Source organism: Hydractinia symbiolongicarpus, chromosome 3 (genome assembly GCF_029227915.1).
Source record: "Hydractinia symbiolongicarpus strain clone_291-10 chromosome 3, HSymV2.1, whole genome shotgun sequence".
Lineage (NCBI taxonomy): Eukaryota > Metazoa > Cnidaria > Hydrozoa > Anthoathecata > Hydractiniidae > Hydractinia > Hydractinia symbiolongicarpus.
In genome coordinates this window covers 14,233,910-14,261,403 of record NC_079877.1, presented here as the reverse complement: position 1 = coordinate 14,261,403, position 27,494 = coordinate 14,233,910, and the positions used below count along the sequence as shown (strand labels likewise).

The 27,494-nt window shown below is 34.2% G+C and overlaps 3 protein-coding genes across 5 annotated transcripts in view; 2 read left to right on the top strand and 1 right to left on the bottom strand.

Moving 5' to 3' along the window:
- Positions 1–27,494, top strand: part of LOC130635889 (sodium bicarbonate cotransporter 3-like) — a 97,043-nt gene that overhangs the window by 56,665 nt on the left and 12,884 nt on the right. The gene's annotated exons all lie outside the window — the stretch shown is intronic.
- Positions 188–9,587, top strand: LOC130635893 (beta-secretase 1-like). Its single transcript, XM_057445418.1, has 9 exons — positions 188–740; positions 3,319–3,407; positions 3,714–3,930; positions 5,536–5,667; positions 6,025–6,261; positions 6,706–6,855; positions 7,563–7,737; positions 8,156–8,206; positions 8,348–9,587. The coding sequence occupies exons 1-9, from the start codon at positions 501–503 to the stop codon at positions 8,521–8,523; spliced, it is 1,467 nt and encodes a 488-aa protein (XP_057301401.1). The 5' UTR covers positions 188–500; the 3' UTR covers positions 8,524–9,587.
- Positions 17,552–20,538, bottom strand: LOC130635896 (uncharacterized). 3 transcript variants are annotated; one of them, XM_057445424.1, is made up of 3 exons: positions 19,340–20,538; positions 19,012–19,243; positions 17,552–18,719 (listed from the first exon to the last, which is right to left on the bottom strand). In XM_057445424.1, exons 2-3 carry the CDS (start codon positions 19,196–19,198, stop codon positions 18,595–18,597), a joined length of 312 nt encoding a protein of 103 aa, XP_057301407.1. In that variant the 5' UTR covers positions 19,199–19,243; positions 19,340–20,538; the 3' UTR covers positions 17,552–18,594. The 3 variants fall into 3 exon arrangements, with proteins under 3 accessions (XP_057301407.1, XP_057301404.1, XP_057301405.1); XM_057445421.1 differs by having other exon boundaries at positions 19,012–20,538; XM_057445422.1 differs by having other exon boundaries at positions 17,814–19,243.

Here is a 27,494-nt window from a genome sequence, read left to right as displayed (position 1 = left end):
GGCATGCCCAGAAAAAAAATCTAAAACTTTTTATACTCAACATGATGAATACGCACACTTGTTGAATAATTTATGCCGCAAATTTGTTTTTGAGCGTCGCTTTTATTCGTGTTAGTGCCTACTCGACCAAGTTGCTTAATCTGATTACAGATAATTACTGGCAATTCATAACCGCTTCGGACTGTTTCATAATGGTAGATACAAAAGTGGGAAACAGGCTTTCGTTTTGCAGCATCATAACAATCCATTGCTATTTTCACCACATGCGTTTAGAAGAACGAATATAGTGTCAAGGGCATGATATAAAAGGGAATAGGATTAATAATCAATAACAATGTACTGTATGGGTATCAAGATATAACAGAAGCAAATGTTCATATACGCTGGACTTGTTTTTAAAGAACTTAGAAATATTATTATTAAATTGAAAACTAATACGTAGTTAGCTAGCTAGCTACAGAAGCTAGCTATACATTTAAGCTAAGCTGGGTAGATGTAGCATGAACCCAACCTCATCAAAATGGATAGAAGATTTCATGGTGATTGTTTTTCTTTTGTTATTCCCTTTTGTTCTTATGGTGGATATAAAGAAGAAGACAGGAGGTGATAGAGTTTCTGTGTCACTAATGAGAACTAAAAGAGGGCTAAAAGATGGTAAAGGTGTTCCTACAGAAAACTTAAAAGGGAGACCTGGACAAGGTTATTATATTGCTGTAGAATTAGGGACTCCGCCACAAAGGGTAAGAATTTAAATATACTAACTACTTGCTTATATGTGTTTACCAACTTGCCTATATTCAAGTGCAAGAAGAGGGCGCCGATAAGCCACAAACGCCCGAATATATACGGGCGAGTTTGGGCGACTTTTCGAATAAAATTGGCGTTTGCCCCCCGAAATCGCCCGCACTTTCCCGAAATCGCCCGGAACATTCCCAAAATGCAATTCCTTGTAACAAACCATGCGGACGATGTTTGGGTAAGAAGGCGCTTGAAGAGAAAGGAGTTAATATAGTTTATATATAAGTTATTTATAAAGTAAACTTTATCAAAAACCATCAAAAACAGTTCTTTTAAGAACTTCACTACCACATAGTAAGTTTATTTTAATTTTTATAGTTTTTTTGAATCACATTAGTGTCTGTTTTTTTTTTCTTATTCGGGCCTATGCGGGTTTTTTCCGGCGAATCCTTATATTTTTTCAAACGCCGAACTCGCCCGAAAACGCCGAACTTGCCCGAAAACGCCCGCACTTTTTACGGCGTATGCGGCTTATCGGCACCCTCGTAGTGCAAGTTGCCACAAAAACATTAAATGCATGTTTCTTTTCTAAAAATCATCCACACCAGAAATGTTAATGTGTGTCAACACGAGGGTGCCGATAAGCCGCATACGCCGTAAAAAGTCCGGGCATTTTCGGGCAAGATTGGCGTTTTAAAAAAATTCAGGTATTTGCCCGAAAAAACCCGCATAGTCCCGAACAATGCCCAAAAAAAAGATTCACCATAAATGACTCTGGAAGAATTATTTAAAAAAGTATAAAGATTTACTTGATAAATAACTTATATATAAACTTTATTACCTCTTTCTCTTTAAGAGTGTTCTTTCAACTGTCGTCCACCATGTTTATGTTACAAGGTGTTGCATTTCGGGAATGTTCCCGGTTGTGTTCGGGAAAGTGCAGGCGGTTTCTGCGGACAACCATCATTTAATTCGAAAAGTCGCCCAGACTCATCCTTATATATGCGGGCGTTTGCGGCTTATCGGCATCCTCTTGTGTCAACTGAAAAACACATTGACAAACTAGAACCATGAAACAAAGCCTAGTGGTTGTGGTATTTACAGATGCATGTATCTCATTGCTGCTATCTTTATTTTTATTTTTTGCTTGCTTGCACATACAGCTTGCTAAAATATATACACACAACCAAGGATATATTAAAAATGCCAACCCTGTCCCCAGCAGGTTTGTGCATCACAACAAAAACAACAACAAAGATTAAGAGTGGAGATCAAATTTGAATCTAAAAAAAAGATTATCTTTTAAGTTTTATTATAAATATATATATAGTCGGTGGCCCGTGGATAATCCACGGATTTGCCCGTTCTATTTAAACTGCATAGCATGCGTCTTGCTACTTTCAGTACCATTTTGCGTGACAGACGGACAGATGTATACGGGTATTATAATATAGATATTTTTATATTTTCTGTCATTGATGAATTATCTCAGTATATACAAAAACTTCACTTTACTAGTATCGCACTAGCTGTAAATTTTAATTTTAAAATTCTCCTAGAATTCTGGTTGAGATGTACCTAGAATCTCCTATGTTGGATAGATAACAAGCATCAATCCCCATAATAAATTTAGTTAATTCATTTTGTTACAGATGTTTGTTCTATCTCCTTTAAAGATATCCCTGCATTGTAAATTATCTTTAGGGATAAAAGTACATTACAAAACACATTACACAAATAGAATATATGATAAAATAATTTGAGAGAACATGACATTTTTAACTGCAGAGAATATTTTCATTTAGACAGAGTTGTTTCTATACTTTAAACTCTTAAAAATTCCACGAAACTTGATAAGCAATTTTTTATCCCCTTTATATACATATATATATATACAAAATTTTAAATGTAGTGTCCATTGCTTTAAATACAGTACTTCGCGTGTTATGCCCATTTTTAAATATATCTTTTGTAAGTATTTGTTGCTTATTAAACATACATGTATTACAACTTCAACTAAAATAGTTTGTAAGGAAATGCTCATTGTTAAATGTTATTATGCACTCAATATTTTTAAGCAATCAACCTGTCCATTTGAATTGAAAAATATGGCATTCTGTTTATATTGTTTTATATTGTCTCTTCACTTAAAAGTATATTCATCCTCAAGCACTGAATTTAGAATTTCATAAGTGACATGCCAGTTTTGCTTGGAAAAATACTGAGAGCTCAGTGAATTTGCCTTTTTGTGGGTCAAGGACAATTAGTTATATAAGGAGATATAGAGTGAACCAAGTCAAAAACACTTATCGAGGTCAATACAACTTCCACAAATCGAAGAGACGGGGGAGAAATAATGAACTAGTGTTATTTACAAAGTAGCCATGTATCCTGCATTTCCATTTAAAGCCATAAAATGATGATAGACAAACTTTTTAAAATAGATGGCCTTATATAACATATGTTATTATTTTTTTATAAATTTTATTGTATTACAAAATATTTCTAATGACAATGTTGGATATTTGGTGAGTTTGTTTCACAGTAAAATAATTTAATATGAAATTGTTCTTTGTTTAGATTAACGTATTGGTTGATACTGGTAGCAGTAATTTTGCAGTTGCTGCAAAGTCTCATCCATACCTGCCAATATATTATCACCCTGAGAAGTACTTAGCTTTTATATTCTCTTTTTATTTGTTTTTATTAAAATAGGTTTGATTGTTGGATCTCTTAATTATATAAGGCATTTGATAGGATAGCCTTCATTATGTCCATGTCTTTTCAAGAAGTTATGATAGTAAGAATAGATACTATTTGGACTAAAAAAAGTAACTCACTGATAAACTGTGGGGACATTTCTTTATCCAACTTTTGTATATAGGTCTATATTTGTATTACAGTGAATTAATTTGACCTAATGCGAGGACTTTGCTCAATTGAACTGAAATAAGTAAATGTTCTTTCTTATTTAGATCTTCAACGTTTGTTGATATGGATCGACCTGTTGCTGTACCATATACTCAAGGGAATTGGCAAGGAGAACTTGGCTCTGATTTGATTCGATTTATTGATGCTCCCAATGCTACTATTCGAGTAAACATTGCCACCATAGAGAGCTCTGAAAACTTTTTTATTAATGGATCAAATTGGGAGGGCATATTGGGTCTCGGCTACGCTCATCTATCAAAGGTATTTTGATTTACTGGCAGAATTCCGAAGTTACAAAATTTGACATTTTAATAGAAAGGCACATGGATACTTTATTTTTACAAGAAAGCAAAAATATATATATGATATAATATACCACTGTATCAGTAATGATGCTGATGAGGTATATACCTCATCAGCATCATTATTGATATAGTGGTATTGAAGATTGGATGAGGGCCCAATCTTTAACGCACCCATTAATATAATCACTATCGTATTTTGTTCATTCAAAAATGTGTTTTACTCTTTCAATGAAATGCCTTGTGGTTTTGAAAGAAATATTTGTCTATATATGCCCTCTACTTTGTGTTGGTAATTTTTGTGTATGTAGGTTTAGACATACTGTTTAGAAAAACAAAAGCTTTAGACTTATAATTAATAATGTCAATAATTAATAATGTATCACTTATATAGCTGGTCAAGTTTATCATTGTGTTTTCACTTTGTATAATTTTGTTTATTTCCTTCATCATCATTCAAAAGCAAAAGTATATAAAAAACAACAAAACTACGCACATTTAATTGCTTAAAAGGAACCCAACCAACATGCAGATCTCAAGTTGTTGGGCTCTCGGCAAAAAATTAGGAGGCCTGGGACGAGCAAATGAGTGTCATTTTGGCAAAAAAAATTATGTTGATCTTTTAAAATATCTATACATTAATAAAATTTGAAAGCACACTCCCTATAAAATTACTGATTATTGAAAATGTCAAAATTTGCTATAATTAAAATATGACATCATAATTTATACAGGATAATTAAATCTAAAACTCTTTAAATGGAAAGACTTGTTAACCAACTTTTTAAACTCTATAATATAAATCCAATATCATTTTATACGTCGGGTCCTCCTTAATTCCAACCATATCTTTTAAAGGTTAAAGGATATTATGGTAAAGTTTAGCTGCGATTGGAAACAGAAAGTGAAAGTCAAGTAGAGAGCGTGTGCTAAGTTGGGTTGCGCAGGTTGGTTGCCACTCCTAGAAACTCCTAATTTTGCTATACTCTCGGAAATCCTACAATTGGAAGCTACTGTATTTTTTATACGCTCCTGCAAACTCTTTTCTGAAAATCTCCTGGGACATGATTACCTCAAGCTTAAATAAAAATAAAATCTAATTAAGCGAGTGCTCTTTTTCTTGAATTGTACTTAGTGTATTTCCCTTAGGATACTCATATTCTTTAAATAAAGCGAAATTGAAGAAGTTTAAACTTGAATATTCTAAACTCGTTGTAAATGTTGGGTTAAAGAAGATTACATATACACTTTAACAGATGTGGAATTTTCGTTTTAGCGCCCTAACCCTGTAACTTCTGGGCTACTGTCTTATTTTTACCTTTGATCAGGTAACCCAGACCTCAATCTAAACAGGATTGAAGTCCTCTATTCCTCTAAAAAAATTCCTGATTCTTGACAGAAAAGATTGTGTAAAGGGGGCATAAAATGTTAACAGAAAACTTCTTAAATTTCTTAGAGTTTATTTCTCAAAAAGGAGTGGCAACCCTATATTTTACATCTTTAGTTGGTTAAGAATAGCCTTAAAAGTAAAATTTTCTAAACTCATTTTTTCTTCTTATTTTAGCCTGACAGTAGTGTGACACCTGTCTTCGATCAATTTGTCATTGAAGGCGTTGTTGACGACACGTTCTCTATGCAGTTGTGTAGTAGTTCTGAATTGGATCCATCAGCTGAACCAACAGTAGCTGGCACTATGGTAAGCATCAAATCTTTTTGAAATTGTGCCGAATTGAAGTTTAAGGGACTAATCGCTTCGTTTTTGTTCTTCTTCTTCTACTAGCCGTCCAATTCACATGTAGTCGTGTTTGTCAATGATATCGTCCTTGACACTAAGGGGAGAGGGGAAGGATGAAATCGACACATCGCTTTGACACTTAAGTTTGAATAAAGAAGTTTTTCCATCTGAATGATTTGTCTTTGCAAAGTGTTTTCGTACGTTGTTTTGTAGTTTTAGCTTTTCAAGTAAATAAACAAACTTAAGGGAATTATCTTTTAATAAACAATAGTTAAGTATGGGAATCATCTTTTAATTTTTGTATGTTTTATATAAAAGGTTTTTGGTGAAGTTGACGATGACTTGTATAAAGGTGACATGCTTTACACGCCCATCGTCAAGAAATGGTATTACGAAGTCATCATAACAGATATGGCTGTGAACGGAATTAGCCTCGGTTTGAACTGCAAGAAATACAACTACGATAAGACCATCGTCGATAGTGGCACAACTAATTTAAGAGTTCCTGAAGAGGTTTTTAACTTGATTCTTGTGCAGCTGAAGAAATATGACAAGGTCTGTATCGAATCAAATAATCTTGTTCAATATAGTATTCGAATCGTTACCTTGTTCTAGAAATGCACGAAATGGTAATGCGGAAAATTTTTACCACGGCGTGTCTCCCAGGATTTTTACTGTCGGCTAACGGCTAATTTGCCTGAGAAGGCCTCAGATCCAATTTTAATAAGGGAATGATTTTTTTAACTTTTAAGTATAGTGAACAATGTGAAAATAACGTACAAATTTGTAAGTAATGTATTGGATTCTTTTTACAAAGTCGTAACGTATTTCTCTTATGATGCCTTCAAAAATCCCTCAAGTCTTTATGTGAGGAAAGCTAAACATTGCCCATGCTCCTGACGACTAAATTATACTATTCTCCTTTAAACAATTTGAAGTTTTCTGATGTACTCCTCTACAGCCTTTTAAATAACTCTATTTGGGTTTTTTTGTACATAGCTTGGTGTCCCCGACGAATTTTGGATAGGGCGTCAAATGATGTGCTGGAATTACGACAAGACTCCTTGGGAAGAATTCCCTGACATGTCAATTTCGTTGATGTCATCAATAAGCAGTGCGAAGGAGTTCACTTTGAAAATTCCACCGCAGGTAAGAATGATTGTACGAAAGAATATCAATAAACGCATGTGTGTTTTGTAATAATAAAGGCAGCTTAGAAATATTCGAGCTGCCTGATTGATCATTACTGTAATGTGGGAGAATTTTGCGAGATGTTTACATCACGTGAGTGAAAATTTTTTTCCTTTTTGTACTGTTCCGGGAAAAGTAGCACCGAGGTCAACTTTTTCTTTGCGTTCGGTGTGGAAACGACAGGTAGAAAATTAGTTAGCCAATCAGATTTGAATGGCGAAAAATCTGTTTACTTCCTGTATTGAAATGTGTCCAATAAAGTGGAAAATGAATGAAGAATGAAGTGGAAATTACCAGCAGAAAATTTTTTGTTCTGTTCTGCTTTGTTCGTTCCGTTCCGCGTAAAATTTTCTTAAAGTGGAAAACAGCCTTGAGGAAAAAATAGTGACTTCCGTTTCGATGCAAGATGCAAGGTGCGATCTACGCTTTTCTATCTCTTTTAAGGAGTTTCACACTACTAAAAATCCAAGTTGACAACTAAAATAAAATTATTGCCACCTGTTTTTTTATTATTATGTTTGGAGTAGCAGTCTGATGGCTGCTAGTATATACCACACCGATTGTATGTGCACGGAAATTTGAAATCCTTCTTGGAGAGACAATCCAATATTGACATTCTTAAGAGATGCTACAGAAGTATATCTAATTATTTTCTGTATTTTTAGTTGTACCTAAGAGAAACGATCGAGCGAGGTCCTCTTCCCGGCCAACATTGCTATAAATTCGCCATTACGAAAGCTGAGAAAGGCACAGTGATTGGTGCTGTCATTATGGAAGGATTTTACGTCGTGTTCGATCGCGAAAATGTTCAAGTCGGTTTCGCTGCAACCACGTGCGGAGGTAACATAGCTATTATGTTTTTGTTGCGAGTTATTTCGAGGATCTAAAGTATGTACAGTACACGATTACCGCTTTTGACTGTTACTCATTCAAAGTTGCTGATTATGCGATTTTTTTTAGTTTCTATTTCAATGACCTTGTGGGTATTATAAATCATTATACTCCAATTCTCGTTTATAATAACTGGGAACAATAACTCGGCTTGCAAAATTTTACCTCTTTTTCGGTCACGGCAATTGTATTTGCTTTTTATTCTACTACGAGTGTCGTAACCTTTTAATATCTAGCTTGTGGGTTTGACAGGCTAGATGTTATTCTAATCTGATCTGGTCTGATTTAGTGTTTTGTTTTGTATTTTTCAGTATTATTGACTACTTTATCACTATGCATTTTCATGTATGCACCTTTGTGATTTTAGCGGAAGGTCGATTAAACCCCAGATCGGAAGTGCTGGGACCATTCAACAGAGGTGAGATAATCTTAGCTTACTGTCTTTTACATAGCAGAATACAATTTTAGTGAGAGATAAAAACATAGATATAGGTAGAATGTATTAAGTTAAAATACATGCGATTAAAAAAAATAATTTCTTCTTATCTTTTTGTTTTAGCTGATCCTGTGGATTGCGAGTACATCGAAACAGAACAAGCAGATAGCGCCCTGTTGACAGTGGCGTATGTTATGGCGGGCGTATGTGGTTTGTGTCTCTTGCCAGTATTCATTTTACTTGGACAAGCTTCTTGTAGAAGAAGAGAAAGAGACGTGCCATTACAACGAGATTTCTAGGGCGGCGAATAGACTTGAGTTTTTTACAGCCTCTTCTTATTTTGTGTATTATTCTTTGTGTTGTGTGCATCACATATCGATGTACAAATATACAGTTTTGTTATGTGTTCAGTTTGTATGGAAAGGTGCAGCGTCAGCGTTTTATAGCGAAACATATAAAAAATTTATAATGATATTTTTAATATATATATATATTTTAGAGATACTCTTTATATTGTAGGAGCAGCGGTCTAAATGTGAGATAATAAGCCTCGTAACGGCCACTCAAGTTTTTTTAAGGCGTGAAGGAGGGGAGAATCAATAAAAAAACTTGTTGGGGCTGACGCACTAGGGAAATTGAAATTTTAAGCCTCTGGATTGGCTAAAAACGCATCCTCTGTGTAGCAAAGTCTCCGATGTTAACAATAAATTGCAAGAATTTTTAAGGGAACCGTGCCCCTCTCTTTTCCCCTTCCCTTCTTTGTCCCCTAGACTGCTACGGTACAGTAATTGTATTGCTCTTTGATATGTTTTTATATATTGCCTTCTATATGTTTAGTAATAAAGATATAAAAATAAAGATATATAGTTTGTAATTAATGTTTTAAAATGAAAGAGAATAGATTTATTTAGAGAACATGAGTATGTACCATCATGGTAACTTCTTACAAAAAACGCCTTTTATTATAATTTTCAACGGATTTTGCTTGGTGCATACTTCGCTTTATATAGATCACTTCCTGTGCGATATAATTCTTCGATTTTGCGTTAAGAACCATAACATACGTATTACTTTATGTAGGTGGAGAATGTAAACAATAGACGACAGAGGTAGAAACGAAATATCCGCCTAAAATTTAATGAATCTTTTCTTTTAAAAGAAAATAGGTAAAAAAATTAATTTCAGATGGATTTAAACAACAGCCTGTTTATTCCATATTTTCCTACAAGAATTTGTGCGTATGGACGATAATACGAAAAGTTTAGTAAACTAACATTGGCAAGTCGTCTCCCGAAGTTTTTGTGTGTGCTTTGGCCCACTCGCCTTTGTTTATTCCAAAAACTTTCGCGATCAATAAAAATAATAATATTAATAATATTTCAAATTTCTTGGAATAAAATTTCGCTTGTCAATCTTGACAAGAGTCAAATTGTATATTCATATTTCAGGTAATCCGGCTTCTGACGCGCATGTGCAAGTAAACAAACCGAATTGCGCGGGAAAAAAGCAGACGTTTTGATCAGTGATGAAATTACAACACTGCTCGATGTTATAAAGAGAAACGCAGCACGCTGTGATAATGAGTTTTGTATCTGTTTTGGGGAATTATTCGAATTTTATACAAAGATTTTAAACAAATTAGTGGGCTTGTTTTTGCGCGCTAAGCATGGCTTCGTTCTATTCGACGGCGAAATTTTGTATCAAGGGCGAGACTCATATACTTATGTGACCAATAAAGACTTCTTATATGGTATAATTTGCTACTTCGTATTTACAAGGTGGCTTAAAATGTTATCGCCCATATTTGTTCCTGCAAATATTTTCAAAAACAAGCATAGTTTTTTCCATTTATTTATTTTTTATTTATTTTTTGAATACCAGAAATCCAGTATTATCAAAATATCAAATTCCTGCCCACAAAAAATTGTGCGCAGGAATGCATTAAAAACTGAAGAAAAACAAATACTCTGTCGTGAATCTTATTTATCGCGGATAAATTCTGTGGTGCGTCCAATGATATACAAATATAATCTGAACTGGGGTACGATTTCAAACAAAAGTTATTTTATTACTTGATTGCTTTACATCTTAACCTGGGCTGTGTCCTTAAGCTGGACATTATAGCAAAGAATCATTTATTTCTCCAATTTCAACAGATCTGTTTCTAAAACAGACAAAAAAGGCAGTCAACTTTTAACTACGGGCATAGTCACAAAATGCTATGATGCGGGTTGGTTTTGACTCTCTTTTCTGCGAGAGCTAGCAGGATTTTTTAAAAACGGGTAGCAGAAAACATGGAGGTATACAGAAAAGCAAGACGCTTTCTACATGTGGAAGGGAGAAAATTGTTTGAAAAAAACATAAATTTCTAATTAACGGAAGTCCAGGTAATGAGTAACTTTACAAGCAAAATGAATTATTGGTATCTTTAGAGAGAAAATTCGTAGTCTAGTTTCAGGTATTGTTCTTGTTCTTATAACCATGATTTGATGCAACGGTTGTGCATATTCTGTTCTTATTTTTCCGCAAAAGGCTAGAGTCTTCTTATAAAATTGTTCTTAGAGAAGAAAGCGTGCACCCAAGAAGTTTTGTGTGCATGTATCAAAATTAAAATTCCTTATTTCACAACACAAAAGAAGACTTTACGTGGAGTGCAACGAAATAAACCAAACCGTTCACCAATTATTTAAAAAAAAGAAAAAATCATAAAACCTCGTCTTTTCCATCTTTGATTATTTCACATTCGTCTGTCGTAATTCGCGTTCTCGTCCCCAGGACTATTTGTTTCTCACATTTTGATAGTTCTAAAAAATCTCGAGCTTGCCTTCATTTAATTACTCGTCCACATTCGCCTGCCGTCATTTACTGACTCGTCTAAACTTTTTTTCTGTCATTTATTGACCCTCTACACTCCTTTACCGCCATTTAGTGACTCGTCCACATTCTTTCCGTCATGAAATGAGTTGCCCACATTCCTCTGCCGTCATTTAGTGACTCTGCACTTTTTGCCATCATTTAGTGACTCGTCTACCGTCATTTAGTGACCCTCTACACTTGTTTGCCCTCATTTAGTGGCTCGTCTGCCGTCATTTACTGGCTCTTTACACTCCTCTGCCGTTAACTAGTGTCCCGTCTGCTGTTATTTAGTGTCCCGTCTGCTATTATTTGCGTCACTCGTCCGCCGTCATTAAGAAACCAGTCTACATCCGTCTACACATACATGTGTTTTGTAGAACAGATCATTTGAAAAACATGCGACATTTTTTGACAATAAACAGGTGTTTTGCCGTCACAATTGTGTCCATAAAACGTTTTTTTTTCGGTCCCAATTAGCAACAAACGGATTTCCATTCAGTAGTTCAGGATTACTGAGCAAAAAATCTTAATTTAAATCTAAATTTAAACCTTCTAAATTGGCTGAATTGATATCAAAACTACAATAGGAAAGTTATGAGGGTATGAGACAACTTCTCTGTTTATTTTGGGGGAGGCTAGCGGCGTATTGACCACCCCCAAAAGCTACCACTTTAGCTTTTATATCTTAACCTCCTTGACCACACATATGGGCCGTTTAAATGGTAGTCTCGAGGTGGCGTGGCAGGAGACTCGGAAGTTTCGAAAAGAAGTGGAAAAGCTAAGAAAAGGTCAGATTCGAGAAAGTTGGAGAACCTGTGAAAAATGAAAGTCTTATAACTTCTGCCGTTTTCTCTTTTTCTTATATGTGCTCACATGGACCAGACCAGATACCAAATTCGTGGTTCTTTTTTTGGGGAAGAATTTTGACCTCAAATTTTAAGGTTAATTTTTTGTTTTTGTAAACTTCTGCAGTATATGCATCTCCAAATGTAGACTCAACCCAGAAGTATTCGCCATTTTCAAAGTTTTCATTGTAAACGGGGCCTTAAAAAGCGAAATTTTTTTTTCGACGTCTTCTAACAGTCATTTTCCGATAGATACAGGTTGAGTACAAGTTGCAGCATCTCTGCTTTTTTGTTTAAAATTCCCACGCAGTTTCTCAGCGTACCCACACACAATAGTAACAATTGTAACAAAAATGTTAGCCTCTACTACAAACGAAAAATTTACGCAAGCCGACAGTTTAAAACGTGACTAAATGTACCACGCCTAAGTTTCGCTGCTACTAGTGATAACAAATAAAAATATGATATATACGGCACTGTATATATTTGAACAAAAAGCCTCTGTAACAAAAATTATTTACAAAATTTACAAGTTGTATCAAAAATGTCCACTTTTGTTTTTCCCAAACCAAACGCACTGACCATATTTCAGCATCGGCTGTTTGGATGTTTTTGAATTACAGCCAATAAGTCAATACAAACAGGAACATCGGCCATCTTGCACTCGCGATAATATCCTCGGTAACGACTGTGTTTCACCGTACATTTGTTTTCGTGTGACGTTTCACACATGTATCTTGTCACTGGATGACCGTTGATCTTGAAAGCCATGTTTTCTTGCGTGACACAAATATCGCACCTGCTTCTAGGACTTGCGTTAACGTTACAAGCCAATGCTACAATCGCAAATGACACGTACAATAGAAACATGATAAAGAAGTCCGAAAATTGTGTGCAGAACTATTTCTTCTTCGTGTAGCGTCAGCTTCTTCGTGGTTCCACAACACGTGCTGCTCCCAGCATAAACTTCTTGTTTCAAGTGAAAGATGTTTATCAGAATTCATATTTATACACAAGAGCAGGTGTCAACTCCTTTTGTCATATAACACCTCTCCTCCCCGCCTGCTGGATCGCACACCTGCTTAAAAATTTCACAACAGTTTTGTGAAACTTCGTGCGGAGGCCTCTTTATTTGTATACAATGCCGCTAAAATATGCGGCCTAAGGATGAATTTGTTCTTCCTTAGAATGTTCCATCCCAGGGGTTAGAGTTGACAGGTAATCTATTGTTACAAGTATTGATGCAGAAAAATAATGTTGACCTTTGGGTCAGGTTGCAAAAACGTAAATTATTTTTTCACCAAAATATTATTTCTGGATGTAGATAGGGAAATTTTTCCGTTTTTATGGAAGTTGTGTTTAATACAAAAAATGAATGCTATATATTCGAAGATTTTAAGCTAGATTAAACTTGGAGGAAGAAGAGATTAAATAAGGTTTTTAGAAAGTACTATTTTTCATAAAGCACATCACTTCGTATACACTTTCCATATAAAAAAATTCTCCTTACACAGAAATGCGGTTTTGAATAGGTGCCTTATAGTCTTCAATAGGCCTTGAAGAACCTAATTTATAAGAAAGTTGAGGCTGAGACTTGAACAAAAAACTTCCAAAGTTCAAAAAACAAAATAATGTGAGTCGAATTATTACTCGCATTTTTTTTATAAGTATAAACTATATCAGATCACTTTCCAGGGTTCCTGACGCTCTTGTGGGCATTACGGCGACTGCGGTAAAGGGGCGCGAATTAAAAAAAAGTCAGATAGGCCGGCTATCAGATCACGCTCCTGAAGTCGAAAACTTTAAAATATTTGAAGAACATTTGAGGCTTTTCAGTACCACAAAGTACTGACATTCTCATTTAAGCATCAGAAATGACGCAATAAGAAGAAAATTAAGAACATTTTTAAGCTCAAGATTAAAAAAGTTAAAGGGATTCCTGAATTGGAAATGATATTCTTTGTATGGTAAAGAGGATAAAAAGTTGTTCGTCGTTGTTTTTGGAATTTTTTAAATTCTTTTTTCGTTCTTGAGATACTTAGCTTCAAAGATTTCCATCTAACCTTGACATCATCATTGATGATGGGTTCTTTTTTGATTTTGGATGTGATTGATACGCCCTAAGAAAGGAGTTGGGAGGAAGCGCTCTGTTTTTACTCGACTTGTTTTCTCTCTCCTTACCAACTCAACCTTGAAACCAGGGCTCTTTTTCGCAGGCCTGTTATCAAAAAGAGGCAAAGAGTTTTGGGTGATATTTTAACAGTTAAAGAAAGAGTTTGGTTATAAATTTTTTATTTTTTTGGCAAGAAGCTAGATTAGCCAGCTACTGCCTAAAGGCTTTCAGTCTATGTTTTTTCAGTCTATGTTTTTTAATTCACTGACCGTTACGATGTGTCCTATAGTAAAATTCCTAACCCAGTCCTACTGACTCGCACGTACTTCGTGTATGAAAGTACGTATTTGAAGGTCGCTCTCCTCCTTGATGTTTTAAAAGTGAATTGTGTAGAGTAAGCACATGTTTTAAAAAAGAGCAATAACGGAACGTTTAACGAAAAGTTACTATTTCGAGAATATAAAAATTGAGATTATCTCATACGAAAGCTATTGACTTCCTCAGAACAAATCTCGAATTCAAATCGACTAATTATCATAAAGCTGTTTGCTTGTTTGCGTTCAAGCGTGCTCACATATTTTCCTAAAACAGTCAAGGCGCATTTTGGCAAAAAATAGCTTGCGAGCCAACGTTATTTTTATCTACATTTTACTTTTCGATTTTCCGCTGCTAACAAAAAACATTCTGCTGACTACATAAAACTGTGCAAACAATAAAATTAATAATAATGTGTACATTGGTATCTTAATTTATTAATTCAATCCCCTGGTCCAATCTTTGTGTACTGTGCAATATCTAACATTCCTCTCTCCACTAAAAACGCCGACACTGCTGGAGGATGGGAAGGTTATTCTAGAAATACCAGAAATTTTAAAAACCTTCTTGATTTACCGTTAGAGAATGGGGATGGAATAAATATGAATTATGTAATATCCTAAGATTAGAATTGGTACAACTTGAAAAGAAGTACAGTAGTCTCTTAGGCGAAAAGCAACCATAATGCAACAATGTTAAATAAAGAGAAAATCAAATCAAAAAAAAAAACAATGCTAGAAATTGCAATTAGGAGATTTTTAAAAGCCGATATATAGAAAGAAAAAATTACAAGCTTTAAATAGTATCAACAAGCCCAAATTCTGAGTAGATATTCAATTTCCTTCGTACGTACTTTAACTGGTTGTTGCTCATTAGATAGCATGAAATACTATGCCAGAAGAGATGCACTTTAGGGTAAGGATTTTATACAATCCCTTTTTATCATGAGGGTTAGGCATCAATTTTACGTAGGAAAGCAAGATTGAATGTATTGCCTTTGTGGATAAAAAAGTTAAATCATAATTGTGAGCAGTTTGGCGCCCTCGTCCCAGGGTTTTTTGACTTCTTCTCATATCAAAAAGACACAAAACTCTGGGGCGAGGGTGATTATTCTGGTAAAGAAAGTCATTTTAAACACATTCTCATTACAAATCTTATCGTAAATATAAAAAAACAAATAGTCAATACTCCTTCTAAAAAATCTGTGATTGATTATACATTACGTTAAACTTTGGTTCCATATTATTTTCATCGTGTGTTTATTTTCTAAGGAGGACTCTCACCATTATATGCTTATTTCAACAGTTATCTAAGCTGATGACAGAAATTTTTAAGCCTCTGTAGAGATTCACATTTTTATTCTCGTATTTATAATTAATAGATGATTCAGAGGCGGTTTACTTGCTTATTTGGATCTGAAAACGAGGATTCCTAAAAGAGATTCACCTCAGGGTAAAATGCGGTTTTTAATCCGTACGAATGTCGTATAATCATAAATACAAAAAAGGTTTGACCTTTACTAGTCATCTTCAAAATGAAATTCAACACGACGTGAAAGATCGTGCGAACAGTTTTCTGCTGTGGTGTAAATTTCACATAGCTTGAATTTCAGTACAGTCTAATACGAACGCGATAATTTTCGTGAAAACATTAGCGTCGGTGCTCTCGGCTAAGTTGAAAAAAACGAATGCAATATATTTTATAGACTTTGTTTCGACGTACGAATTTTCGTGGATTTCCACGCGACGACCAGTTTATTTATATTAACTTTATATTGCTTTCCGTTTATTTTTTTTGCTTTTTATGCGAATAGTTAATAAACAGTGTTTCAAGGAAGTGATCAGAATATATAGTTGGGTGAGTGAAGCCACATACCAAAAACACGACGATGTTTCCAAGATACTTGCCACGTGATTACAATACAAAAGATGCGAAGACGTAACTCCACTTCCGGTATATCTCCAAGGTTATGTAACGTAAGTTCAAAACCACTCATCAAAGTGGTTAATATTTAGAAAACGTGACTTGGACCCAATTAATTTGCTTGAATCGTCGCCATTTTTAGTTTTAGCGCGTGTTGTTGTTTATACATCGTGGTATGACGTTAAAAAAGGACAGCGCGGTTCGGCGTTGTGTACATCATAGTATGCCATGAGCTTCTATTGGCTGTCACAGCCGGGCTACAAAAAATTAGATTGTGACCCAGATTTTATCTCTTCTCAAATTTTCTTCTCAAATTAGTTTTTTACTTGACATTGTTGTTTTAAGAAGGGTTTTGCCTAGAGACGTACTTCCTAGTGTCTTCTAAGAAGCACTTGAGACAAACTTCACTGGCATAACAAACAGTCAAGTGGATAGTGATGATGCAGAAAAAAAAACATGATAATTACTTCACAATATTAAAAAAGGGAGATAATATCACAACCGGTAAATGATTTTGTTTACTTTTTCATTTCGAAATTTATTTACGATGTTGGAAATCGCTTTTGATTACAAGACGAAAAAAATTTGTAAAAATTTTGTAAAACACTTTCACAATCTTGCGTTATTCTAATTTTTGAACTAAAAAGCTCAGTCTTGACTCCGAAGGCTTTTTATGTCGTATCGACGTTCCGGTATAACAAAAAGACAGAAAAAGCTCTAGGATCCAGGTTGGCGAAAACCAAAAAATAAGAACTTTCAGCTAGAGTTTCTGTAGTAAGAACTATCCTCGTTTGCTTGGGTGGTTTGGATCGCCTAGTGTAACAAATTTTTTTCTCGCTGTTGTATCCCAGTGGGCACTTCAACGTTGAATCAACGTTGAAAAGACGTTGCTTGCGACGTTGAAAAGACGTTGATTTTACGTTGCAAATGAAAGTTTTTTTGACGTCTTTTTCCGACGTCTATTCAACGTCGGACATCAACGTCTTTTCAACGTTGAAACAACGTCTCGCAACGTCTTTTCAACGTTGAAACAACGTCTCGCAACGTCTTTTCAACGTTGAAACAACGTTGCAGGACGTTGTTTCAACGTTGAAAAGACGTTGATGTCCGACGTTGAATAGACGTCGGAAAAAGACGTCAAAAAAACTTTCATTTGCAACGTAAAATCAACGTCTTTTCAACGTCGCAAGCTACGTTGAAACAACGTCCTGCAACGTCTCTTCAACGTTGAAACAACGTCTCGCTACGTCTTTTAAACATTGAAATAACTTCTCGCAACGTCTTTTCAACGTTGAAAAAACGTCTAACAACGTCTAATCAACGTCGTTTGGAAATGCTCTCGCAACCGTTATTCAGCGTCTTTTCAACCTTAAGAAACAGACAAACTTGACCGAATCAAATCATAATCGCCATTGTGGCTTCAGTTTTATATGTCCATAGTTTACATGTCCATGTATCTATTCCCTAGCATGATTCCGACGCTTATATTTGTGTTACGTTATTTGTACATGGTTATTGCGAAAAAGAAATAAAATCATTTCTACGATATGTCATTTTTTTATTATAAACATCGGCAGTATATACAACTTCTCCGCTGAAAACTTCCTAAATGAAACTTAACGGAGTTTTATAATACAAAATATAAAAACGATATTTCAAGTATTCACAACTGGTACTATGTGAGAATCTCCAGCGTTCCAACCCAATGCAAAAAATGTAACGCAGCAATGACGAGGTTGTTAAACGTGCAGTATTTGCAAATTTATAGCTGCGATTTCATGTGCCAGGCACGCCTCCTGATAAGGCAGCCTGTTAGTATGCTCAAATCACCTAAAGTGTCAAGCAAAACTGTTGCACCGAAGTCTTTAATCAAGCATTGGTTAGAGAAAAAGTATGTTTTCTTAATGAAGTCAGAGTTGAATACAAGGGTGTTTGTTAAGGATACCAGATGCGAATAAATACGATCATGATGCTATACTTTATAAAAAGTGTGAAAAGCCACCGTCCTCACCAGGTGCAAGAAGTCCAGGAATCGAGGTTGAAAATTACAATAAAAATATAATGAATATTATATTAGCACTGTATTTCCTTAAAAAAAGCACCCACTCATGCATATTCCATACTTTTACTAGTCACAAGTCCGATCTCTAGTAGAAACACTAAAAATTGTTGAGCTAAAATCACTTTAACATTTTGCCATTCTAATTTTCTGCCACCCAATCAAAATTAATATAAGCTAGAAGAATTTATTACGGCGCTTGAAAAATTTATAATCCTCTCTGATATAAAAGTTGTAAATTATTTAAAAATTAATCGATTTAATTTTCTTCGGCATTAGTTCTTCCCGCTCCTCCACATCTATCAGGTGCATATTTAAGGATTGATGCCGTACACGCACGAACTTCTCCTTCTGTCGCATTCTTTTGATGTTTGATAACAGTTTCTACAACGTAACAAAATTCTTATCACATATTGATGGAGGTAGTTTACAGTACAACAGCTGGACAAATAGATTTCCTCAGATTAATGTGTATTTTTCCCCCTGAACGTCGACCCCTCGAAATGGCGGGAAAAACTTAATACAAACTTGTCGGTTTGGATTAGCACTTTAATAAGAGCTATTGTATTTATTTGTACATATTTTAACCGACAATAAATAAATTAACAACAACAAACTAAAACGCTTACAAGCACATATATAAATTGAATATTAGGAATAGGATTTTTTTACTAACCGACAACAGCTTTATATAAGTTCATCCTTGCAAACCCAACCTTTTCACTTTTTCCCTTCCCTTTCATGTTGAGTGCCGACATTACTTCATTATTCATGATTCTATAATGAAAGTGGAATAAAAGTAAAACAATCGACATCGTAAGCGCATTTAATATATAGTTGCGAGTTGATGACTTCTTCGTCATCCGTTTCTGCCTCCGTGAAATCAAACTCCTCACATAGTTTTCTATCTGTAAAGATAATATATAATGGTTCTGATACATGATTAGTTTTTTTTAAAGTTGTATTTGACTAATTAATTGAAGTAAAGCCACTTAGCATCGTACCTCCTGTAATTTTAACTCGGACTAGTGGAAATTTGTGCCATAATGCTGTAGGTTCTTTTAATTCTGCAGCTGCCTTCTCGACATTCAAAAAACTTGGCCAGTAGACTAAATTATTTTTTATCCAAACTGTTGGTATTGTACCTTCTTCTTCTTGTTTGTTTTCCAACCATATTGCTCGGCTCCAACTCATTTTATTCAAATATAGCTAATATAAAACAATGGTTACTCAAGGGAATTAAGGATTTAAATATTGACTTAACATGACAAGATCAAATACCGGATTGTAAGACTGTCGAATGAGGCATGAAGTTGGCTGATAGAAAATCTCAATCTTTTTCCAGCTCTTTGCAATAATTACAAGTTTAATAACTAAGTTTTAACCTAATTTGTATATATACATAATACTAGTGGTGTGTGCAGGTCTCTGGTATAAAGCAAGTAGTGATCACCAAGTTAATTTTCTTATTTTTGTTATAATTTTAGTGTAAGAATTGTAATTTATCAAGCAAGCAAGCACTCTATTTTTTAATAGAATTCCACAGGTGCACAAAATGTATTGAAGGAACCTTCAAGCAGACAATACAATCATAAGTTTTCAATTCTCTACGTTTATTTATCAGCATTTTCACTTCTGCATAGTTATGAATGTCTTTCAAGTACTTAAATGTCACAATTTTTTGCGAATCGATCGAGTTCAGATATTTCGCGGGATTAAATTTTAGTCAATATGCCTTTTTCATGAAAAGTTGGATTTTTTAAGTCAAAACAAATTAAAAGAATTTACATGGGCTTTGGAACAAAACATGCAGCTTTTTAAATATGATGATTTATAACTAAGAATTACTAAATACTTGATATTTAGCTTCAGCTATATATTTTTTTGTCACAATGTTTTCGAATAGATTGCTATAAATGCTTGCATATGCCAGGCACGCCCTCTTATAAGGCAGCCTGTTAGCATGCTCCAACCACCTGTATGTGTCAAGCATAACTGGTGCACATGAAAGCAAAATAGCAAAAATTTTAAATGGTTATTGAATCAAAAGTTATATCTTCAAATAGATTGCTATAAGTATGCTTGCATGTGCCAGGCACGCCCTCTTATAAGGCAGCCTGTCAGCATGCTCCAACCACCTGTATGTGTCAAGCATAACTGGTGCACATGAAAGCAAAATAGCAAAAATTTTAAATGGTTATTATAAATCTGTGACGTTGCAATTGACCATTTGGGACATAGTTAGCCAGTTACGAGTTGGAAACCAATACTATCCTCGCAGGCGAGATAGTAAAAACTAATGTTGTCACATGATTTACAAAGAAACAAACAATCTTTCATATTTTTAATGAGTTTTACGTTATCCGTCAAATTAAATTCCCGCCAAAATTAATAAATTTTGTTCTCCGCCAAATTTAATTTTTTTTGTTATCTGCCAAATTTTCTTCCCGCCAAAATTTTTGGATTGCAAGTATGTGTAATGTACTGTAAAATAATAAAAAAAGCTGGAAATACAAAATAACAATACCAGGCTGGAACATTAAAAAAGTAAGACCACCTCAGCCTGGGCATTATATCCATTAAATATTTTTTGAGAAATCTAGCTAGCATTGTTTTTTTAGAGATAAGTCTCTGGAAATAAATTTTTCTTACATTCTGAAGAATCCCCATCTCTCTTGTACTGAAATGTCGACTTGTTGACATGCAGACAAATAACATCACTTCGGCAATTTTTTGCCGACATGGAAAAATTTGATTTAAAATAATTTAGGGTCAAACGATTTATTTCTAGAATGTGTCAAATAAATATGCGTGAAAATTTTAGCTAACTTTTTCTTTCTTTAGATTCTGCTACGAATGCTACCGAAGCAAAGTTTACGAATTAGCATATGCTGTACAGAAATACTTTACTCACGTCTGTGGTTCTTCGCCCTTTTCGCCTTGTGAGTTGATACGAACTTCTTAGGGGCTTAGGCGCGAATTTCCTCATCGAAAGTTTCCCGCCAATGACTAGGAGGGATATTACATGCGACAAAGTAAAGGTTTAAATATGTGAAAGCGAAGTAAATAAACAGTTATTATTGTATTATAAATTATAATTTGACAAAATGGATTGTATTTTAAATGTCTCACATCCATAATACAAGTTGAAATATTTGTTTCTCTCAAAATACGAGGACAAAAAACCCCCTGATAAATATTACAAAAAATAAATCGAACGTTTGGTACGCTCTGTTGAAAAAAAATCCATTGAATGTTTTGTGTACATTTCATGTTTGTGTTCATTCATTCTCTGATGTTATGTCACAAAAGTTTTAACATAGCATAAGAGAATGAATGCACATTCGGCTCTTATGTAAAAAAGTACATAGATGCGGCTGTAAAGTTGCAAACAAATGGTAATATTTTGAAGTAGTAAAACTGCAGTAAAATTAGCGATATATATGAAAAACAACATAACGTCGGCATTAATATATCCAATCGCTGACAAATTACAAAAAAATTAAGTAAAACGTGCGTTCTTTATTTCTAGTTTATGACGATCTTTAACAAACACCGAGTACGCTTCGTTATTTTGTTGGACAGTTTGGAACACTTCTATGAACGTCTGTTTGAGATATAACTTTGCAGGCCAGTGTGAGACGAACTAAAACAAATAAGATTTGAACGGAACAGATTCTCGGTAAAAAGTTAATTTGGTGCAACGTTGAATAAACGTCGATAAGACGTCGGTTGAATCAACGTTGCAGTGCAACGTTGAATAAACGTCGATAAGACGTCGGTTGAATCAACGTTGCGGGTGCGACGTTGAATAGACGTCGGTTGAATCAACGTTGCGGGAGTGACGTTGAATAAACGTCGATAAGACGTCGGTTGAATCAACGTTGCAGTACGACGTTGAATAAACGTCGGTTTTACGATCGTTGAAACAACGTCTTTTTTCGACGTTGTATCAACGTTGATATCACGTCGGTTGAAACAACGTTGTGGAAACGACGTTGAAAAGACGTCGATGATGCGACGTTGTATTCATGTCGGAGGGCAACGTTGAAAAGACGTTGAATTTACGTCGGTTGCATCGACGTTGCAGACCCAACGTTGATTAGACGTTGAATGTTGGTTGCGACGTCGCGACCAGAATTCAACGTCTAATCAACGTTGAAAAGACGTCGTGTGCCCACTGGGATGCAATTCTGCATTTTTTTAGGACTTGATTTGGTTGCATAGTCTCACATACACCCCAGTAAGCAAAACAAAGTCTCTGCAACATTATAGCAACTTCGTTACCAGCTATTGGGTGAGAACTGACTGGTCTTTTGTTTTGATTGATGCCACTCGGTTTATAAGCGTCCATTACGAACGAAACGATTTATACCGTTCGGTGAGAGTTTTACTAAACATTTTCTGTACAACCTTTTTCGTCTCTGGTGGTTAAATAAAATTTTTATTTGACCTGAGCATCTCTTACTCAGATTCTCTTGTCTCATTTCATGAGGACGATGAGGCGAAGAAGATGATGAGATTTAAGGACGAGGCTAAAAATAAAGGTGACAATGATTCCATGGTAGCTACGTATTTTATAGTGCCCTACACAAAGATTCTTTTTGCGTAAAACTGTCACTTAATTATATTTTTTGTGCCTAGATGTCATCGAAGTCATTTCGAAGCATAAGTATTTGGCGCAGCAAAACTTCGAAAAAAGTCGATTTCTGAAATGTGCTTGGCACAAAAGATAAAAAAAGCTCTGCGAACGATATTATAAAAAACGGTGCGAAAACATTGAAGGGGTGGCATGGGGAAGAGGCTAAAAAGTTTCCGTATGTCATTATAAATGCAAAGTTTAATTTTGCCATTATTAGCGCTTCTTTTACTTTTTCTGATCAACAAGTGATCTGTGTTCACAGTAGATTACATGCCAATGTAGTCATGTGTGCAAGTTAACATACTCTATAATATTATATAATATAAATAAATTCTATTTTTGTTTGATGCAATAACTCATGCATTGTGGGTTTTAAATTGGAGCGACAAATCAAAAGACTTGTGGTTATCTTAATAGCTTTGTTATTCTGTTTATTCAACGTGCACGAGTTTTTTGTTTAATTGGCATTCTCTAACAAATCCGCTATAGCGGTTATTAAAAAAATGCTGACGACCGAAAAATACCAATTCTTAAAGTGAGATGAAAGACTGTTTTGGTATGCTACAGAGTGCCACTCATTTTGTTACATATTGAAATTCTATTGCGAGCGAAATACATCTAAATAATTCAGGAAAAATTTTCAGCATTCCGGTAGTGTATTGTTATTTTATGTTAAAACGCGAAGTGATTGTGCATGTAAAGCGAAGAAATTTGCATTCGATTTTTTATTTTTGTGGTATTGCCGGATTACGTTAGGTATGATTTGTGGAACCACTCCCCTGGTAAAAAAATGTTCGGCACCAAGTTGTTTGGAATCGGTGTTTGTTTCCGTGTCCAAGTTCTACGTGAGTTTAGTCATTCAGCTGGTTAGGTGCAGGCGTATTAAATGTCAATAATATAGTAAAAATGTTGGTGTAATACGCTGTAAATAGCATCAGCGTTGTTTGTGATTTTGTCTAATTCGTGGTGTTTTTAGCTTACGGCGCACTGCTTGTTTGTTATTTCCTTGTTTTGCGGTTGTGTTTTATTGGTTTTCATAGATATATTCCAGTATTTAATGGAACTTTTTTTTTAAAGACACAACAGATCACAAAGTGTTTCTAGAGTTTTTAAAGCTCAAAAACAAATTAAGGAAACATAGAATAGATCACTAAACTTACTTATACAACTGGTGTTGTTTAAGAGGAAACTACCTATAGCTATAATAGCTAGAGCTACACAACATGTAGCTATAATGCACTATTATAATTTTAAGGCCTCTTCCACTCCACCCTTATTGTAACACCGTAGCTTGCTACAAGAAAAAGTCAATATATAGCTATTATAGACCTTTTTGAACGGTTATGGCTAGCTACATTTTTCGTGGTAAGCTTTCTGGCTCCAAGAACTGCGTGGAAGACAGAGAGATGCAAGAGTTTGCTGAAAAAAGGTCTATTTAAGCTCATTTCTTTCTGACTTTCTGAACTATTATTGAGTTATAAACTTTTTCATTGACAAATATTTATATTAGGTGGTAATGATGCATTTGTGCCAAGAAACAGAATGAAAAGGACCTCAGTTCACCTAACGCCTGCATCTTTTTGCATGCCCTGCAATTGTTAAAACCAAAAGGACTTACCGCAAAGATACTGTTTATTACCTCCACTTTTAAAGTATTTAATGCTCTTTTTAAGCTAGGTCCCCGCTCTACCAGACAACTTTTAGCAGATTTTAATGGCCCACACAGTTGTGTCATTTCCCCAATTTCCCCCACATGGTTAGAGGGAGGGGGGGGGGGGGGGGTAACACCACTAAGGAATTGTATTTTAGGCACCAATGATATATTGCTTGAAGAAGGTGCACAAAGTTGTAAGAAGGAACAAATATTTTTTACAGTAAGATTTTTTTTTAAAACTTTTTTTAGATCCGATACGCTTTGCAGAAAAGCATTTCAAAATTTATTTAATGTTTTTGCCAGTTCCTTGGGGGTTACTCATATATCAATTTTTAATTTTTAATGTCATTTACATGCTAAAAGGTAGCTTAGTGCCTATGACGCTAAAGACCAGATGACAAAACATAAATTTTCTAATATTTCTCAACTTGTTTAGACTTGAATATAATACAAAAAAAAAACTTTAAACAGTGCAGTTCCAGATCCCACTTTCCTTTTAAAATTACCACACCTATATGTTGCCTTATATCTATAAAATACGAAGTATCCATAACGTTGCTAAAAATAAAATAAAATAATATGAGTATTTTCCTTTTTTTAAGTATGTAGGTATATTTTGTAGCATAAAAATTATGCTAAAAAATCTGGATTTTGGTATAAAAAGAAATTTTAAGAAATCGAATTTTCTTAAACACTTGCAAACAATCTCATTCTATGATATCTTTACAGTGAAGTGAAATTAAAGATAACCGTTATAGCTTTTCCCTTTACTTGTACAACATGCCCATGATTTTTTACTTTCACCACCTTCCTCCCTAAGGGTATATTTTATAATTGGATGCTTAGTTATTGTTAAAGATGTATCTTTATTACCTGGGTAAAAGGGTTACATCAATATTTTTGAAAGTTCCGCAATGTGATTGGTTAGAACTTACGTCATAGCGGGCAATATTCCAAGGTATTCCTCGCTACCAAGTACACGTTGAATAGTAAAATAACTTTAGTTTTGGTGGTAAATAACTGTACATTTAACATAAACTTTGGTACAGATCTAATTTCTCTGCCTCACAAACGAGGAAGAGTAATTTTGGAAGGTGATAGTCAAGATATTCAACACTATTTCTGTGCACAAACAACTAAAGCACTAGATATTTACATCATAAAGATTGGTGATGTTAAAGGCAATTACCTATTATCTCAATATGGCAGGTTAATGAAAAGGTGTTAGTCAAGAATGAAGGTTTTCTTTCTGTATAACATCTAGAATTGTAAAATAAATACTTATAACATATGGTACAAATTATATTTTTTTGTACCGAATCCGAAACTGCTCCTATTTTATGTTTCAAGATTGCAATGTCAAATTCAATTTTGACTTAAAAATAGTTGCATTTGGGAAGATCTGATGAGAAAGACCCATGTTTCTTTTTAGATATATAGTTAAATGCGTAATAAAAATTTAGTTCCCGAAATATATAAGTATTTTATATTATATAAATGCTTTTTGACTATAAAAATGAAGAAAATGCATTATTATATATATGTATACAAAAAATACAGTGCATGAAGGTATAATTGTCTAATTTTTAACACCCTGTCTTGACACTGACTTCCTGTCTTTTGTGTGTTTTAAAGTTCCTTTTTAGCATCTGTCACTATTGATGATGTTGATGTTTCACCATGGTAACAATATAAAACCAAGATTTTTTTATTCTTGCAGCACAATTGCAAGCTAGAGGATGTGTTAATGAGAAAGCTAACATATATACATACACTTGTTATTTTTAAATATTTCAAAAAAAATTTATTTTCTTGCAATGATGATTATTGTGGAAATTATTGAAAAATTAGTGAGGTTTTTTGTATTAGGGGCATTTAAAAGGTACATTTATTCTTCCCTTGCATGTAATAATGAATAGAAGAATAAACAAGAAGAAGACATATTTTTATTTATATATTTTTTTCCAAAAAAACAAAAATGATGATATTTTTATTCACATGCTGGTAACCATATTGGTTAATTTTGGCATGTTGTTTCACCATAATGATTACCAGACGTTTAAAAAAACTATTACATTGTTGTGGGGGCTTACTTTTTTGTTATTAAAGGCACTGATTGAAATTGTTAACAATAATAAATTAGCATGTGATGTGTTTTTGCAGAGAGTTAAAGGGGTGAGTGACTACAGCCCTAAGTATGTACAAGTAAACACATAGGGAGCCAACAAAAGTAAACTTGAGAAGACAAGAGCTGGAGAGTCAAAAATTTTGAAATTAGAAAAGATTATGAAAGAATTTTTAAAGGCCCTTCACTGCTTCAGTATAAAAGCCTTCAATCTTTTAATTTCATGATAGATTGGACATAGTAAGGTAAAACAATATAGCTTGTTGACTAGAACTTCTGCAAGAAAATGAGTTAAAAAGCTAATGTATCAGGTTTGTACAGGTCTGCTTAGTCAGATTTTCAAAATTTCACATACGCACACTTTGGTATATTTAATAAAGTGATTTTAAACAAGTCATAATTTAATTGTTTAAAGAATTTTTTAAAGTATTACAACATTAAGAACATTTTTTTTCAAACTTTGAAAGCACTCTATCACCTTTTATAAACATTTTTTCCTTGTTTTGTGTGTGAGTAATTAATTCAATATTTTCTTTTTAATTATTAATGACAAGAAAGAAAAAAATGTAATTTAACATTATTACCTTCAACAGCTATTATACTTTTTTATTTTTGTTGTTGTTTTTATTTTTCTCCTCTGTGCAGAATCTTGATCGAATCTGATTACCTTCTCTTTGTGTTTTAAAAAGAAAAACAATGTATGGACTTGTAGGTTATCATCTCCTTCTCATGGTAATC